We start from the raw sequence: 20109 nt of genomic DNA on the forward strand, positions 1-20109 counted from the left end.
AATGTTGTTACTTCACACCCTAGAGATGGAATTGGCTAAGAATTGGAAGAGGAAATTAACCTTTAGACCAAACAAATCCAATGAAATATGCTAACTGGATGTGAATAATTGACGTTATATTTGTCTGCACAAACCTCCAGTTTCATACCTTTAGTGATAATTGTGCACATAGAGCTGATACTACATCATCATTGATTTTATTTGTAATAAGCTAATATCATGTTTGTAGCTTTAGATGAGTGATCACACATTAGAGTTCCAGCAAGTGTGGATGCATCTTTGTATCAGTTTGTCATGTTTAATAATAAAAGTTCTTTTGCCTTTAAAAAAAAAAGGTAATTTTTGTTATAATTCAGTAGGCTTATAACTACCTTTAATGGTTATAAGAACAAAGAGAGAAAAAGAGAGAAGAAGGAGAGAAGAAATATTGATATTGATATTTCAAGAGAAATGGTGCACCTTAAATGGTTACCATACATGTCTATTTATAGTATAAAATATTACTATGCAAGAAATATAATAATAATAAAATTAACATCCAATGTAGATATTTTATAACACAATCTAGATATTTTATAACACTCCCCCTTGGATGACAATTTTATTAGAGAATAACTATTACTGCCTCGTTAAAAACTTTGCTAAAGAAAACCCATTGGGATAAAACTTTAGCTAAGGGAAAAAGAGTGCAGCATAGAGTTGACTCCCCCTCAAATAGGCAACGCCTGAGTTGTTACATCTTCTGAACATGTCTCATGCCAATATTATGAACGTGTGTTCTGAAAATAGCAGTTGGCAGTGCTTTGGTATAAAGATCAGCAGAGTTGTTGATTGAACGTATCTCATTTTAATCTGGTTGTCTTTTACGAGATCTTGAGTATATGAGAAGAATCTGAGGTTTTTATCTGAAACTGTATCATCTAAATCTTTTATGTACAAGTTTAGCCCTTGTGATTTGTCTACAGTCTCCTTCATGGTTTGCTCAAACCCTTGTTTCAATTCCTATTCCTTTGTAGTCTTTTCTGAGCCTTACCAACATACCATTCTTTTCCATCAAACTTATGACCGTTAAGACCGTCTATGGCTTTGGCGCCTCGTCAGTATTTATATTTTGTTCAGTCACTTTTGATACTCTTCTTTAATTTGTATTATGCAAGCTGCATTATCTTCATATATAGTTGTTGGTGAAGATAGTTGTTAGTCTTTTATAGCGTTCTAGTCCACAAGAATCAATAATGATTTGTGTCATTGATCTCAACCAAACACATTTTCGAGTAGTTTCATATAATGCAATCACTTCGTCATGATTTGATGATGATGTTGCAACAAGTGTTTGTTTTAAGAACGCCATGATTTTGTGGTATCTCCATTTAGGAATACATATCGAGTTTGAGATTTATCTTTATGAGGATTTGATGAATGACCTGCATATATATAATCAACCAAATCTTGTTTTGAAACGTTATAATAAAATAATTTTAAATCAGCAGTTTCTCAAGGGTATCAAAATATGTGTTTGATCCCGCTCCATTGTCATTTGAGTTGAATCTTGCCAACAAATTAACTGCAAGATAAATGTCAGGTCTTGTACAATCTATAAGATACATAAGAACCTCAATTGCACTAAAATATGGAACTTCCGATCTGTTAAGATTTTCATGATCTTTCATTTCAAAATAATTCTTTAGAAGTTGAATGATTTCATAGATCTCTTTATTCGTTCATATGATGTTAAGAACATTGACATAAACAACTACGATCACATATCCGAACATTGTTTTTATAAAACATACGTGCAAAATAAGTTTATATGTATACCCCTTTTTTTTCAAGTAGTCATTTAATCGGTTATACTATTGTATCAATCCATATAAAAATCTTTGTGATTTAATAGAATACATTTATTTGAGTTTTGCATTAGATACTTATGATACCTTAAACCCTTCAGATATATTCATATATATATATCACTATCAAGTGATTCACATAGATAAGTAGTAACAACATCCATGAGATGCATTTAAGTAACTACCAGGTTGGTTAAGTATCTAATAAGTAATTGTATTCACTACATAAGGATAAGTTTTCTTCATAATTCATTTCTGGTCTTTGTGGGAAATATTGAGTTACAAGTCTAGTTTTGCCTTGTAACTTCATTTGCACATTTCTTTTCGGATAAAAATTCATTTATATCCCATATGTTTCACATCTTTAAAAGTGATAACGATTGATTCGAAAACTTTTCTTTTATCGAGCGATTCTAATTTAGCTCGTCTTGCTCCTTTCCATTGAGCTCAATCATGTCCACTTTGTATATTCAATGACAGATTTTAGTTTCAGATCATCATCTTTATTCATGATGTCATTGTAACATTATATGAAAATATCTCATAGAGATTTTAATTTCATTTTGGTTCCATAATATTGCATAATTTTATCGCAATTTTAGTATTTACATTTATCAATATCCTCTGCAGAAGGAATATTGATTTGTGGTTCTTCTTGAACACTTTCTTTTACCTCATTATCAGCTGATTTTCTTTTTCGAGGATTTTTATCTTCGGAACCAATTGATCTTCCACGTTTGATGCGTGGCAAAGACTCAACAGTGACATTATTGCCAGCTTTTGGAATTTCAGTTCGAGCTGGAGCATTTATAGCTGGTATATATGATTTGGTCACTTTTTTTTATCTGTAAATGCATAAAGTAATTAATTTGCAAGTTCTTGCATATGCATTATTTTTGAACTTTCGTTTCACATTCTTTTGTGCGAGTTCAATATACCTTAATTGATGTTCACATCATGAAGCATCATTTTATTTTTTATTTTTATTTCTCCCCCTAATCTAGGGAACAATGTTTTATTAAAATTACAATCAGCAAAACGTGCTGTAAAAACATCACCCATCATGGGTTCAATATATCTTATGATTGAAGATGTTTTATATCCAAAATATATTATCATCTTTCTTTGAAGAACCATTTTATTGTGTTGTGGTGATACAATTGGAACATACACTGCACAACCAATGTTCTAAGATGGAAAATATTTGGCTCTTGGCCAAAATCAAGTAGTAAGTGAAAATATTTATGACTTCCACATGGTATAATGCGAATTAATGTCGCAGCATGTAAATTTACATGTCCACATATAAATATTGAGAGTTTTGTACTCATTATCAATTGTCTATTTATTAGCTGCAAGCGTTTATCTATTGATTCAGCTAAACCAATTTTGTGTATACACATGAGCAACTGGATGTTCAACAACAATCCCTGTAGATATATAATGATCATTAAATGCTTGAGATGTTAACTCACCAGCATTATCAAGTCTCATCCTTTTAATTGTGTAATCAGAATAATGTGTTCTCAATTTTATAATTTGTGCAAGAAACTTTGCAAATGCCATATTACGGCTTGATAACATACAAATATGAGACCATCCGCTAGATGCGTCTATTAGAACCATGAAATATCAAAATGGTTCACATGATGGATGAATTGGTTCATATATCTTACCTTGAATTCTTTCAAGAAACATTTGTGATTCTTTTTCACAATATACTTTTCATTAATCACTATATGTGCTTTCCATTAATCACCATATGTGTTTTTTTTTTTTTTCATAAATCACCATATGTGCTTTTTCATCATATATCCTTTTCACCATATACGCTTTTAATCATATGCGCTGTGTTTTTCACCATATGCGCTTTTAATCATATGCGCTTTTCATCATATGCGCTGCGCTTTTCATCATATTCGCTTTTTATCATATGCGCTTATCATATGCGCTACGCTTTTCATCATATGCGCTTTTTAATCATATGCGCTTTTTATGTGAATAGTAAATTAATTAATTTCGTTTTACTATTCATATGAATTAATTTCGATTTACTATTTTGTTAATTGAGTAAAATATATACATCATATACTTGTGACTCCAAAGGCTCAAATGAATTTGACCATATAGTTATATGTTGTACCTTGCACATTAATTTTCAGTAGAAGCTTTAGATGCATATTTTTTTCTTGATGAACTATTTGTTTCATATCTAGCTTAGGCAATTATTGTGAACATTTGGTCCCTATAAGAGCATTTATCTTTTAGACTTTTAGTTGATTTGTATTTGTCACAATTAGGGATAGCACCCGCGGGTCGTGGATGCGGATTCATTGGATCCATTACCCGTACCCGCGGATTTTTTTTTTTTTACTTTTGTAACTACCCCCACTTGTAAATGTTTCAATTATATCCTAATTCTCCTTATCATGTTCACGGTCAAAATTAATCATAGTAATAGTAGACTAATAATTCCAATACACATTTCCACAAATCACGGCTCATTAAAGAAAAAGGATATTGGTGGACCAAGAAAGGTTATGCTACCAATCAACCCATTCTTATTTTACGTACATGTGGGGTAAATTATATCAAGTGGTGCACTTTCATTTGATTAAATTATATATCACATTTAAACAGGCCACAAATTCCTTGTCATTATCAGCTTGTCGAGGATATAATATTAATACTCGTCACTTGTTTCCAAACAACAATGTTAATAATTTTTGCAAGGATCCATTCAATGGTTTATGGTCGTTTGAAATAGAAAAAGAAATAACGTGGCATCAGTGGTGTTGTATGGTTGGGGTAATAGGTGATTTTTTTTTTTTAAATCAAATAACTGGAAATTTGGATTTTTTTTTTTTTTAAGAAACATCCAATTGAACCCTTGTTCGTTGAAACAATTTGACTATCTTTTTTAACTCCCCGTTATTAAACGGGCCATTTTGATGCACACTCTTAAAAAAAATAATTTGTTTTTTTAAGTTTTATTATTTAACCTCCTTTTTTCAACGGTCACGTTTTTAACAAAACATTTGACAAGTTTTGAAACAAGTTTTTTTTTACTTTGCTTTCCCCCTTTCTATAAAACTCATTTAAACACTTTCTTTGTTTTTAAAAAAAACTTCCTTTGTTTTTACGTTACCTGTAAATTATAAATATATAAAAACTTTTTGTTTAAAAAAAACTTTCTAGTTTTTAAAAGGCCACTTGACTAATTTTTTTTAATTCTTTCACAACACCCGATATCGTGATCGTGACCTTTCACCAAATCAAGAGATATTCTTGATAAACTAAACACTGACTCGTGTTAAACACTGACTCGTGTTTGGAATTGTCGGCCACAAAAAAAAATTCATTTGATGAAAGTATATTTTTTTTAATTATAGAAGGAGACCACTTCATTTTCAATACTTCATTTTTGACAAAAAGCTACTCCATTTTACCATTCTTTTTTTTTCTTATTTTAACTTTTAAGATTTACTTTTAATAAAAATACAAACTACTTTTTGTATTTTAACTTTTAAGATTTACTTTTAATAAAAATACAAACTACTTTTTTTTTATTTTAACTTTTAAGATTTACTTTTAATAAAAATACAAACTACTTTTTTTTATTTTAACTTTTAAGATTTATTTTTTAATAAAAATACAAACTACTTTTTTTATTTTAACTTTTAAGATTTACTTTTAATAAAAATACAAACTACTTTTTGTATTTTAACTTTTAAGATTTACTTTTAATAAAAATACAAACTACTTTTTGTATTTTAACTTTTAAGATTTACTTTTAATAAAAATACAAACTACTTTTTATATTTTAACTTTTAAGATTTACTTTTAATAAAAATACAAACTACTTTTTCTTATTTTAACTTTTAAGATTTACTTTTAATAAAAATACAAACTACTTTTTCTTATAAATTTAAGAATAAACATTAGTATGCATGAAATAAATAATGATTAATTGCATAAGTAATCATAAATGTTAGATAACATATAAAGACCCCATCGTATTCGTATTGATCGGAATTAATCTCGACCCATGGTACCGTGTTGTCAAATGACGTGTTGCGTACATAAAGTACCGTGTTGTCAAATGACGTGTTGCGTACAATCATGAGGTCTTATTAACATAAATATAAATGTTAGTGAAGTTAATAAGAGTTAGATTACAGAAAATATAATTAAGGCGGTATAACCGACCATATATAACTTAAATAACATAAATATAAATGTTAGTGAAGTTAATAAAAGTTAGATTACAGAAATATAATTCAGGCGGTATAACCGACCATATATAACTTAAATAACATAAATGTAAATGTTAGTGAAGTTAATAAAAGTTAGATTACATAAATATAATTCAGGCGGTATAACCGACCATATATAACATAAATATAAATGTTAGTGAAGTTAATAAAAGTTAGATAATTTCTTACCTTGATTAGTGACGTGTGCTTGCTTAGATAAACCTTGATTATACGGAGCACTTCGTGCTGATAACGTGTTATAATTCAGTAGGCTTATAACTACCTTTAATGGTTATAAGAACAAAGAGAGAAAAAGAGAGAAGAAGGAGAGAAGAAATATTGATATTGATATTTCAAGAGAAATGGTGCACCTTAAATGGTTACCATACATGTCTATTTATAGTATAAAATATTACTATGCAAGAAATATAATAATAATAAAATTAACATCCAATCTAGATATTTTATAACACAATCTAGATATTTTATAACAATTTTTATATTTATATACATAGTTTAAAATGAAGTCTAAAAAGAAAGTCGTATCTCAACTTCCAAAAAGGTTATTAAACTCATTTCTTAAAATAATTTACGTATCTTGTTTATGTTTATGTTTATTCTGGGCATATCCATGGAAGATATCCAAATGTACTTTTTATAGTCGTTTCACAACATATGGCAATAGTCAAAATACTAATTGAGAAGATAAGGTATATTCTTTTATACTTTCACTTAACAATTGAGAACATTATTATCATCGTAACTATCAAATACTAATATAATTTTTATTTGATTTAATTTAACACGATTAGAAATAAACAAAAACGGCATATAACGGCATAACCTGCCGACCTATATAAAACCTATTATACATGTTGTTTACAATGAGTGCACCAAAACAAATTTATCATTCACAACAACAACAGCAGCAGCAACAACAACAAGACCCAATACAACATAAGTGGTGTATGGGGAGGTGAAATGTAGATAATCCTTCCTTTACCTGAACATAAAGACAAGTCATTTATCCACCTAGAGTGAAAACACTCTCAAAAGTAGAGAAAGTCATCCCTATCTTTATTTGACGGATAGAGAGATTACTTCCGAGTGGACCTCCGACCAATAAAAAAATTGTGAAATTTTTCACACTTATAAATCTATATAAGCTTGGTACATTTATAAACATAAAATATCATTAAATTTTCACACATAAAATATAAGAAAAAATGTTCAAACTTAGGGTCTGTTTACTTATCATCTAATGATCTATTATGTGTAGCTTTTAATTCAGTAAGTAAAATTATTGTTTCATTTTTTGAATTAGCGAGAAAACCCCTTTTGAACGAGCACACTGGCTCCCCATAGAGATAAAACCTCGGGTGATCAAACACCCTGAGCGCGAGACCTGATACCCACTACAAGAAAAAGAGATTTCCCTGACGACGCTTTTGGTGACGACATGATGTCGTCGGTAAAAGCCCACTAAACGACCAAACTCGGACCTTTTTTACCAGGATTTCGTCAAATTTTTAACTAAAAATTTTACCAACGACATATCGTCGGCAAGATTAAACTTAATTTTTCGTACACAAAAAATGGTGCCAAGACAACACACCCTTGACAGGGATGGTAAACGTGGGACCCACATGTCGTCGGCAGTCAATAAATTTCGTCGATAAAAGTGAACTTCCCGACGAGGTTTCGCCGATGACACCTCACCGACGACATGTCGTTGGCAAACACTTTTGGCAAGGACATGTCGTCGGCAAATATCGTAGAGAAATATCTTTTTCTTGTAGTGACCGGTTTGTTACTTAATATGTCACGTAATCATAAAATTGATCTGTATTTAAAAGACATAAAATTATATATCTCTTTTCAAACAGAGGCATATGGATGCATTGACTTGATGCAAAACAAAAGTAAAAAGACCCTTGGTGTGTACAAACACAAATTCAATCACATTTAAACGTGTGAGTAAATTTGTTAAGCCTCATTTTCTCACAAAAAGAGAAGTGTGAACGAATCTAGTGGGACAAAATTAACTTAGCGCTCTTAAATGTGATATTATTTATAACTGTATACGTCAATAATTGGAACTTCTTTCCTTACAATTTTATGTAAGAAACTATAATGATTTTCATCACTTACAAATGTAATAGTTTTCATACATTTATAAGTGTGAGGAATATAATAAAAAGTTTTCGATTTTTAAAAGGTTGTAAAATTATGTATGGATAAATGATAACTTTATTGTCTTTTTTCATCTTAAATAGTAAAGATTATTGAATTAACGACCTACATTTTTTCATTATTTGCACACTAAACAATTTTTATTTATTTATTTTTCTTTTGAAAAACGTAATGATATTATATAGATTTCATCAAGTACAACCAACACAGAAGAAAATCCAAACCTAACCAAACAAGTGACATAACTACAAACTTAAACAAACTGTCATATCAATAGGGTAGAACACAATTGACTAGGAAAGTAAAATATGATTAAAAACGTTGACATATGATAACCTAAATAACGATTGCACTAGTGGTTAATGTTGGGCGGAAGTTAACCAAAAATCATCAATTTTTAGTAGAGTTGCCGGTTAATTTGTTTACCAGGTGACTTTAATTTACTAGTTTTGATAATCTTTCTTAATTAGTGTGAACGAATCAACATATTTGGTTTCTAATTACATGCCTAATTTGTAAGTTAAACGGATGATGCTTTGTTGTACATGTTACCCGGAGTGGACATGTAGTTTTACTCGAAGTGGTCTTACCGGGTTCCCCCATAATCTTTTCAGGCTCTTTAAAGTTTAAATCTGAGACTTTCTGTAATTTATCATTACAGCCATTAGTAATTTTCAAATTTTAGATGACTTGTTATATTTATATAAAAAAAAAACTACTAACTTTTTATCTTACAATATTCCACTTTATGCAGGATGCTCTTTTGCATGCAATGTTTTCCACCTACATGCACCTTTACAATGTTACATTTGAAAGAGCAACTTGACATTATTCCATGATATTTTGAGATCACATATTCACATCTAATATTATTTATTATTATTATATTATTACGGTACCTAACAAGATACAGTAACCATTATATGACACAACCGCGGAGAAGACAAAAACTTCGAAGTTTGATCACTGCATACGTGATACCTTATAACTAGGCATTATTTTCAACCATGGCTCTCAAAACATCCAAGAAATCATGTTTGAAACCATTAACATGAAAAAGATTGCTTGGAATGATCTTTGTATATATGTAAAAAACGATGCAAGCCATAGTGGGCCCAACCCAAAACACCCAATGCCCATTCCATAAATGTCCACCTCTAACAATAGCTGGTCCCAAACATCTTGCTGGGTTCATTCCTGCACCAGAATAACCTTTCATTCCTGTTAAACTAGTCGAAACAAACACAAGAAGCCCCGCAATGGTTCCAACAATCGAGATCACAACGATATGGCCTAAAGCCTTTGCTTGCCTATGGTCAAATGCTAACCAAAGAGAAGCAAAAAGAAGAATAAATGTACATATTATCTCTAGATAAAAAGCTTGGCTTGTTTCGATCCCACTTACAACAGGCCCGTTTGGGCCTGGTGCAATAACTGTTAGGGTGCATCCTCCTAGTGAAAAAGTTTTTGTTATATCTTTGCTCACAACGGCTTGTAGTAATAGTGCGCCGAGTAAAGCACCAACACATTGCGCAAATATGTAGATGAAGGCTCGAGAAAGCGAAATTAGTCCAACAAGAGATGCTGAAAATGATATGACTGGGTTCAAATGCCCCCCCCGAGATTGGGAACACTGCTATGATAAGGATGGTGAGTGTGATGCCCATAAGGATCGAAAATAAAAGGTTGGGATTTTCGATTTTTGAATCGATTGACGAAATGACTATACTATCGATCATGAACACTAGAACTGCTGTCCCAAGTAACTCTCCCACGGAAGCCCGCCACACCTGATCATTAACTTTAATAAATTAGTACGCTTATAATATAAGCTTTTATAGCTATTGTCAGGGAGGGTTGGAAACAGCCAGAGAATAATTTCGATGGACTGCGTACATTAGAGTATGAGGTTGGATTACTCGCCCTCCACAATAACCCGAACAGTGAAAACTTTAAAACTTTTTTATCGGATAATTAGTAAGACATAAATTATGAATTAGTACTTACATCCAAGGAATAAAGATCATTCACACCCAACCTATCTCCCAAAGTAAGAGAGTACTTATCTTTCTTGTCATTATCAACTTCCCTTGGCCTTATTCTGCAATAACAAAATGGAGTAAAATGACAATATCTCCCTTTAGGGAAATTAATTCGTATATTTTGGTAGTTAATGTGGAAAAAAATGAGACTTGCCTGGTGGGGGTGGTGGTTGAAAAGGGTTGGATCCTATTTGCACTAGTAGAAAAGCTTTCTTCATCAGCAAGTACCATTTGTGCAACAGTATTTGTTTCCATTACTAAACAACTTTGAAAAGATGAATGTTACAAACTGAATTAGGAGTTTATATGCACAAAGCTCATAAATATCCACCGTTGGATTATTTATATATAGGTGTACTTTGAAAAATAGGGCCATTTGCTTGCAAATCAACTAACTTACATGTGTGTTATTATAATGGTGGCTTTCGGTGATGTTCCATTGTTTAAGTGTTGTGTGTATATGTTGACATTGACTCCGCCTCAAAGTCTTTGATAATATTTCGTGCTAGAATTTAAATATGATAAAAAAAAAATCGAATGAAAAGTCAAGAACATAGGACAAAATTCAACAATATGAACAAAATTATGACAACACATTATCACAAAACACAATAGTAGCTTTAGACATCAGACAACATAGTTCAAGTAAAATGTTGCGAAGCCAACAAGATTCAGATACTACATTCGCAATCCCTCGCAACCACTCAGTATTCTGCTTCGGCACTTGAACGTGACACTGCCGGTTGACGTTTTGCAGTCCAAGAGACTAGGTTACCTCCCAAGAAAACACAATAACCGGAGGTGGATTGTCTTGTATCGGGACACGGACATCCACCCCAATCGGCATCGGTATAGAACAAAAGTGATGATAGAGACGAGCGGGTTAACTGTAAACCATGAGATAAATTTCCGCGAATATACCGTAGAATACGTCGAAGAGCATACATATGACAGTCTCTCGGATCGTGCATATGTAGACAAATTTGCTGGACGGCGTAAGATATATCAGGTCTTGTGAACGTTAAATATTGTAACGCTCCACAAGGCTACGAAATTCGGTTGGGTTCGAGTATGAAGCACCATTAGAGGAACTAAGTTTACAGTTGGCGTCAACTGAAATTTTAACCATGTTACATAAATGCATCCCAGCTCGATTTAGTATGTCTTGTGCATAAATTTGTTGACTTAAAAATAAACCGTGTTCATTTCTAGTTACCGAAACTCCCAAAAAGTAACTAAGGGGCCCGAGGTCCTTCATCGCAAATTCTCTAGCAAACATTTATTTTAGGTAAATGTGTTTTACTCCGTGAGTAACGATCAAGGATAGTCTTACGAGAACCAAAAACCAAAGGAGGTGTACTAGTAGAAGCATTGCCAGTATCATATAGATCATGTGAAGGTGAAATTACGCGAAGCCGATCGAAGGTTTTACTGAGTGAATGGAACATTTTTGAATTCTCTTTTTTATTTTATAGTCTAGATTGAGAGATATAACGATGGATTTTCCTTCAGTTCATGAAGACAGTAAGGTGTGGTGTAAATCGACCGAAGAGGTTACCAAGATGATATCATCGACGTAGAGGAGAAGGTATGTGGTATTAGATCCACGGTTATAGACAAACAAAGAGTGATCTGAGCTGCTATGATGAAAACCAACTGACGAAGCAAAAGAGGCAAAGCGTTGGTACCATACACGAGGTGCCTGTTTTAAATCGTATAGTGACCGTTGTAGAAGACACACATGATCAGGTTTAGTAGGGTCACGAAAACCATAAGGTTGGTGCATGTAAACTGTTTCATTCAAGGACCCGTGAAAGAAGGCATTTTTAACATCCAACTGATTGATATGCCAAGCCTTAGAAAGCGCAATAGTAAGTACTAACCGAATGGTAGCCCGTTTGACAACCAGGCTAAACATTTCATTACAATCAATACCAACTGTCTGAGAGCAACCATCACCAACCAACCTCGCTTTATACCGTTCAAGTGTTCCGTCCGAATTTAATTTGTGTATAAAAATCCACATACTACGTATAATGTGCATCTAAGGTGACCGTGGTACAAGCACCTAAGTTTTATTATCCATTAAGGCTTTAAATTCATTGGTCATGGCTATGTGCCAATGGGGTCGAAAAGGGAAGAGCAACTCTTGGTTGGGACTTGATGACCATCCTAAGTATGTCTAGATACATTTTAGGAACACATGATATTTTGTAACACTTATGTGTTATCCTTAATCAAAGCTAAAAAGTCATTAAGATGGCATTACGTGTGATTAACCAAGATTAGTGTTCTAGTGACCAAAGCTCTTTTTGATATGAAGGGGGCAACTATTCTAAGTATGTTGAAAAAGGTTTCGTGAATTATAGATGCCCCGAAGTGGTCAAACATTATTTGGTCAAGAATTTTGGACAGAAGAACTGCGGTCGAACCACGGTCAACCGTGGTGTCAAACGTGTACCATGTTTCTCAGAAACAATGGTACATACTATATGATTACACAAAATCACAGGTGGTACGTTATTAATACAAATCATTTGACCATATTGTTTAGTACAAAACATCAGAATTATTCACTGTGTCAAACATCTTCACTTGCCTTGCATAACCCACCAAAAGCTGCTAATCTATACCTGCAGGGCAAAACACTGTGGGGGAATTAGCATAACGCTAAGTGAATGGAAATATCTAAGTGGACATCACTACAAGCATCAAGCACAGATTAAAGGCACTGGTCACTAATCACTTAAAGCCATACACAAGAGTACCGACAACCCATAGCTGATCAAGCTAGAATATACCGATAGCTCACACTACTGAGTCACTGGTATAGTCTTCCAGACGTGACACACTTGTTATTCATACTATACCACTAATCAATAACACTTGGACTCAATACTATCACCTTAAATACACAGGGTAAATAGCATTGACCTCTTACGTCGGAATACATCGATCGACGTTCACTGGTGCGCACAAAATCACATATAGTCACAATACTGGTCACAGACTCATTACACAGTCTAATTATAAGCATGGCATGAATCACTATACTTGTCACTATATAATCACATCCATAAAGATAATACCACTCACCTGGATGCACAAGTACTCAGTTGTCTTATATCAATGAGCCTTCACCTTTCCGTTTATCACCTGAGAATATTAGTTCTCTAGTTAGTACACTTTTCAATAAAATTAATCATTAGCATAAATATCACAGCAATACAGTAAATGGGTTAGAATTACACTTGACCCAAACATACAAACACAGTCACTCGCACGGATGAGGTCTCACTCGTGCGACTGACTATGCTCACTCGTACGAGTGAGGATCTGACCTATCACTTATACTAGTGATTATCAAACCTACTCACACGGTTTAGTGTCTCACTCGTGCGAATAGACACTTCACTCGCACGAGTGAGTGCCTCAGACGCACGGCTGAGCAAGTACAGCAGCACAACTGCAATTCGAGCTTTTTACATCTAACCTAAAGTTTGATTTAGTGTTTTAAAACCTTATCATTGGAAACTAGATCTTAAGAAGATTCCAACGATAGTTTATTTTTCAAAAACGGAGTTACGGTTTGAAAGTTACAGCCTTTTCAATTTTACCAAAAGCTGACCACTGCTCAACTGCGTGGCTGAGCTCTCAACCGTATAGTTGACTCCTTAACTGCGTGGTTGAGCCCTCAAAAGTGTGCTCAACTGCATGGACGAGCTTTCAAAAGTGTGGATGCTGATGAACAGCATCAGCTCGCTGTTTTTGAGTTTTTTACACTTAAAACTCGATTTCTGCTTGTTTTGATTAATCAAATGACCCAAGAACACTATATAACACATATATAATCTATTTCTAACCACAAGCAAGCATAATAAACACGTTCAACGCAAGAATTGATCATCAAAAGTTTACTTTTTTAAAACCCACTTAAAACCCATTTCAATTCATCCAAATTAAAGATATTTTACCTTGTTTTGATTCGGAAATCAAAGAGAATTTGATGCACGAAATCACTAGCTTTGATTTACACTTCTTAATTTTAGGATTTAGAGAGCAAAAGGTTGGTTTAGGGTTTATGTTATTGCTAAAATTGGCAAGTAATGAACGTACATGTATATATCAATATTGGGTTTCTTCATTGTAAGGAAACCCTACTCCGTATAACACACGGGTATTTACCAGTTATCTGAAACCCAAAATCTCTAATAACTTATTCATTCTAATTCCAATTCACAAAAGAATATAACACACATTATCCCATACACAATAATTATAAACACATAATTATTAAAATCATTATATTAGCACTGAAGGGTAAATAATTCATTACCACTAGGCTCGAAGCTCGGCTGTTACAAATCTACCCCCTTAAGAAGATTCCGTCCTTGGAATCTGGTCACGATTAAACAGATGAGGGTACCTAGAGGTCATCAACTCCTCGGTCTCCCATGTCAGATTGGCGCCTAAACTATGCTTCCATTCCACAAGCACCATTGGAATCTGCTTCTTGCGCAACTTAGTCACTTTTCTGTCGACAATTCTCACTAGTTCTTCCACCAATTTCTTACTAGAATATACTTTCAGATCTTGTAGAGGAAGAATCTGACTTTCGTCGTTCACTTTACACTTTCGAATATAGCAGATGTTGAACATGTCATGAATACCTGCTAACTTTGTAGGAAGATCTAACACTACAGTTTGATCGTTTAGCACTTGACGAATTTTAAAAGGACCAATGTATCTCGGAGCTAGTTTTCCTCGCTTACCGAATAGAAGTACACCCTTCCACAGTGACACTTTTAAATACACACGTTCACCCACTGTAAATGCCATTGGTCGTCGACGAGGATCTGCATACATCTTTTGTCGATCTCTAGCAGCTTTCAGCTTTTCACGTGCGATATCCACTTTTTTGGCAGTCTGCTGCACAATTTCTAGACCCGCAAACTATTTCTCACCTGCCTCCAACCAACACGATGGAGTTTGACACTTTCTACCATAAAACATTTCATAAGGCGGCATGCCAATACTTGAATGATATGAGTTGTTGTAAGCAAATTCGATCAATGGCAGATGATAATCCCACGATCCATCATAATCTAACACACAAGCCCTTAACATATCCTCTAAAGTCTGAATAGTTCGTTCACTTTGACCGTCAGTCTGAGGATGATAAGCTGTACTAAGGTTGACACGTGTACCCAAATTTTCTTGTAGACTATTCCAGAAACTAGACCCAAATCGGGAATCTCTATCTGACATAATAGACAACGGTATCCCATGTCGTAATACTATTCATTTAGGTACAACTGAGCTAATTTGGTCAACGAAGCTGTTTCACTAGTAGCTAGAAAATGCGCACTTTTGGTTAAACGGTATACTATAACCCAAATCATATCATTTCCTTTCTGGGTTCTGCGTAGTTTTGTCACAAAATCCATGGTGATATGTTCCCATTTCCACTCTGGAATCTCTAATTGACGCAAAGTCTGATAGGTCAGATCATGTTGAGATTAGAAGAAAAGACAAGTTAGAATGAGATTCGGTAAGTGTGAAGGAGATTCGGTATGAGAAAGAATTAACAAGATTTATATTCCACAGCTTCTAGAACTCAGTTACAATACAATGGCTATCTAATTAGGACTATTTAGGTTCCTTATATAGCCCTCTTCTAAGGAACCATCAATTAAGCTTATTTCAAATTAACACTATACAACTTCGGGGTCCTAACAATCTCCCCCTTAGTGTTAAATGTGAACTTTACAATATAATCCTATTGAGTAATCTTGAGAGGTCCAAACGTTAGTTTTCATCGTGTGCCGTCTTGTTTTGAAACTTCTACTTGATTTTCAGAAATTTGCTTAGAAGGTTTCCAGACGCCCCACGCTTTTCTTGGATCTCCCCCATGTAATGGATATTCATCCATTTCTTTGAAATACCTTTTCTTTCTCTGGCCACGAAGAATCTCAAACTGTCTTGTACGGATCCGGAGCTTTAGACGATCTCTGATATGCTTTATAAACTCTCCAAGACCCATTTTCATGTCAATGTCACCAAACTTGTTTTGACGAATTTTAAGATACTTCAGTGCAGCCTTGAGTGTACCATCTGAGTATTTGTTCAACTCTTCAGTGCGGATGAACACTTTTTCTTTCTGAGAATTCACAAATACAAACCCTTCGGGTTCGAATTGCATTTGAAACATTCTCATATCCTTTAGTCCCTATGTGTATTGATTCAGACATGTTATTCGAATCTCTTTCCTATTAGCTTTGAGACCAATTTGGAAATCTTAATGTCTCATCAGTTCAGTTGTCTCCATCATGTATCTTTTCACAGCTTCCAAAGATTGAGCCTTAGCAAAAGGTCGAATGGTGATGATACGGAGATAGTTGTAGATGTGAATGATATCAAGCATATCTAGATTATGAAAATCTGCTTCTGTGAACTTGTATTCCTTCTCATCTTCTCTAATAACGTGGAACTGAATAATGACGTCTTTCTTTTCGCTTATCTCTACTCCGACTCGAGTAATATTCAATACTTCTGTAATACGATATTTTCTTTGAAGCCACAAGTCATCTTCATCTTTGTTGATATGTTTCCTCCACATAAACTCATACCAGTTTCTTTCACTTGCTGGAAGCAACCGTGAACCAATATAAGTAAATCTTTTACTCCTTGGTGTTTTGATAATGCGAAAGATCTTGTAAGCATTCTCCTCGATGAATGTGTTTCGTAAAGTAATGAAATCGTGTTCAACTCCCAATAACAATCTTTGTTCCCGATTCTTAAAGAATATACCATGGTTGTATTTGAATCTGGAATTCACTGTTTCACTTGATGTAGATGTACCAGAAGTTGAGATTTCATTAGCATTTGTTGGATTTGAACTTGATAAAGGTGTAGAATTCGATGAATGATCAGTAGGATTTGTCGCATCATCAGTTGGAGCATTATCATCTTCAATATGATCAAATATATCATCATCATTTGGATTAACATAAAGATTGTCTTCATCATCATCAGAAGAATCCATTTCATCATCACTTTCAGTTACTGGATCAGGATTCCTTTCATCTACAATCTCTACATTTTCCGGGATTGAAGATACATAAGATAATTTGCTTAGAATGACAAACCCATCATCATCTGTTTCTTCAAGATAAAAATCATTTAAGTTCAAATCCTCATCTACCGGTCCACCATCAGCCTCTGAATGTACAATTGGAATAATAACTCGCTCAGGCTCCTTATCATCAATTTCATCATTAATAGAAACCATTTCTGATTCCGTCTGAACCTGTTGAGCTTGAGAAGCTGATGAAGACCTCACACCACCACCCTTAGTTGAAATGTTCACCGTTAGATAATCTCCATCTACTCCTATCTCCCCCTCATGACTATTCTGAGGATCAGAATAATCATGCACATTATCACGGTGAGGACTTATTGGAGAAGAGCAGGAAGTAAGTGGATATCGTACTCTAGCGCGAAATAATGCTTGAAGTGAAGTGCGTCGAAGAACATCAAGATTGACTCGAGAAAACATACGACTAAAATATTCTTGCTCCAAAGCATCATAGAAATTTGGTGAATGCGAGGGTGATGGTGGTAAAGTGACAATAGGAACAGCAGTAGCAGCATCTGTTGGAGGCGATGTCGATGGAAGTGTTTGATTTGCCATGAGGTCAGGTAAGGATATATGTGCGGTATTATACTTATATGTAGGGCTGTACATACTACTAGCCAGATTCGTGATATCCCCTTCTGATGGAGGTTGGGCAACAACCGGAGTTATCACCGGCGAAGTTTCTTTCGAAGCATCTGCCTCCATGACTATAGTCTCATGGGACTCTGATAATGTAGTATAATTACCCGTCGATTTTGATCTCGCAGAGATATGGCTATTTCCGACTCCTGAAATCATTGATATACCATGAGGTGGTACATCTCTTTCAGTTAACGACTCTTCCTCCAGACCCTGAGTTTCAGAATCCGAAAGAGAAGTGGTTTGAACCAATGGATCACTTACATGAACCAAGGGATCAGTCTGCTGGAAGTCTGATAAATATCCCGAAGGATTGTCATGTGGACTCGTTTCCATGGGATGCGGTAGATCTCCCTCATCAAGATAAGCCGGACCTCGAGAACCTGTTGTACCTTGAGGCACAGGAGGATTTCCAGCCAATATGCAGGGTGCCTTTTCAAGACTTTTCGGCTCCCCTTCGGCCGTTCTGGACTTCAATAATTGAGTTTCCTCAATCGATTGAGTCAACGTAGACTTTACTGCAGAGGAAGACTTTACTTCCTTAGATGCCGAAGCATCTTGCTGTGCAGGATTTATTATTAAGTCCTGTTTAGATTGGATGGGCTTAGTGGTCTTTTTACCATCCTTGCGTTTAGATCTCTTGCTTACCAAAGCTTGCGCTTCATTTAGCGTAGGGCTTACTGTTATTATTGGATGTGATACGGAGATGGGTGAGGGTGACCTAATTGGTTCTAGGTCTTGGTCCGTATCACCAACGGTTGGAGTAACTGTTTGGTGGATGATGGGTGTCGAAGTCCTAGATCTAGTTACTCGTTGGGTTGGCGGAGTCTGAATCATCTCATGAGGTATAAATCAAGTTCTCTTAGGAGAAGGTTAAGGAGATGACTCAGTTTCTGAAGAATCAGTGTCACTGCTCACTTTGGGTGTTATTGAAAGGGTTGGTTCAATCCCAGGTGAACTAGGCTCCCTAATCCTCAAGGGTTGAGCTTGGTGTGCTACCCTAGAACGTTTGTTGGTTTCAGAGTTGATGAAGTGATTGTTTGCCATTTAGCTGTATGAATAAGAAATAGAAGACCACAAGATATTTAACATAAAGCACATATCTCTATTCTTATTTGCCTTTGAAATCCTTTGTATTATTCAAATTTTATAATTTTTATGGTTTTTCTAAGTTAAAACACCATTTATTCCAAATATGAACAAGTAATTGACAAACATGACATTCATATGATATTCATTACAGTATAAAGTCATCATGCAAAGTCAATTATATAACACAAAGAATCAGAACAACACTTAGTCAATTTTAAACACAAATCAAGCAGATTCGGTAGTCATGAAAACTTGAGATTCTGTAACAAATAATCTTGAGTTTTCATACCAAAGACTTAAATAAAACATGCAGGATTTATCAAGTTGAAAATCTCAAATTTTGAAAGTACCAAATAGCAGACTCGGTATAATGTCAAGAACACATTCGGTATCTTCAAAAATCACATATTATCACTCAAACATGCATATTCAGTCTTAAATCATGCAAAAACATAGTCACAATCAATTAACAACTCAAACAAATCAGAAAAACATGTTAAAGACTTGAACAGACTCGGTACAGTAACAAGAACACACTCGGTATGTACAGAATCTATCAAATACTCAATTAAACATGTAATCAGACTCGGTCAATTGATAGATCAACTAATTTAACATGGATTTGACAAGATTTCATGTTAATCAACCAAATCAAATGAGTTTAATTAAAGAATTATGAAATACGACTCAGATTCGGTATAAGCAACAATTTTTCAAAATTAAGTGTCACAATCATATTATTTGCTTGATTTTATGGTTTATATATGTTCAATTATCTCATATCTACAACATGTGATGTTTAAATTCAATTAAAACAAGAATATACCAAAGATTTGAAGATACAGAGAGGCGGATTCGGTAGATTAGGCAGACTCGGTAGATTAGATCAGATTCGGAATGCA

At 34.2% G+C, this 20109-nt stretch overlaps 1 protein-coding gene across 1 annotated transcript; it reads right to left on the reverse strand.

Moving 5' to 3' along the window:
- Positions 1-9234: 9234 nt before the first annotated feature.
- Positions 9235-10610, reverse strand: LOC139873324 (uncharacterized). The gene is given in 4 exon segments (XM_071861253.1): positions 9235-9914; positions 9916-10086; positions 10304-10397; positions 10493-10610. Coding segments are annotated over 4 exon segments (996 nt in total). The 5' UTR covers positions 10594-10610; the 3' UTR covers positions 9235-9284.
- Positions 10611-20109: the final 9499 nt, after the last annotated feature.

The sequence above is a fragment of the Rutidosis leptorrhynchoides genome, chromosome 10 (assembly GCF_046630445.1).
Source record: "Rutidosis leptorrhynchoides isolate AG116_Rl617_1_P2 chromosome 10, CSIRO_AGI_Rlap_v1, whole genome shotgun sequence".
NCBI lineage: Eukaryota > Viridiplantae > Streptophyta > Magnoliopsida > Asterales > Asteraceae > Rutidosis > Rutidosis leptorrhynchoides.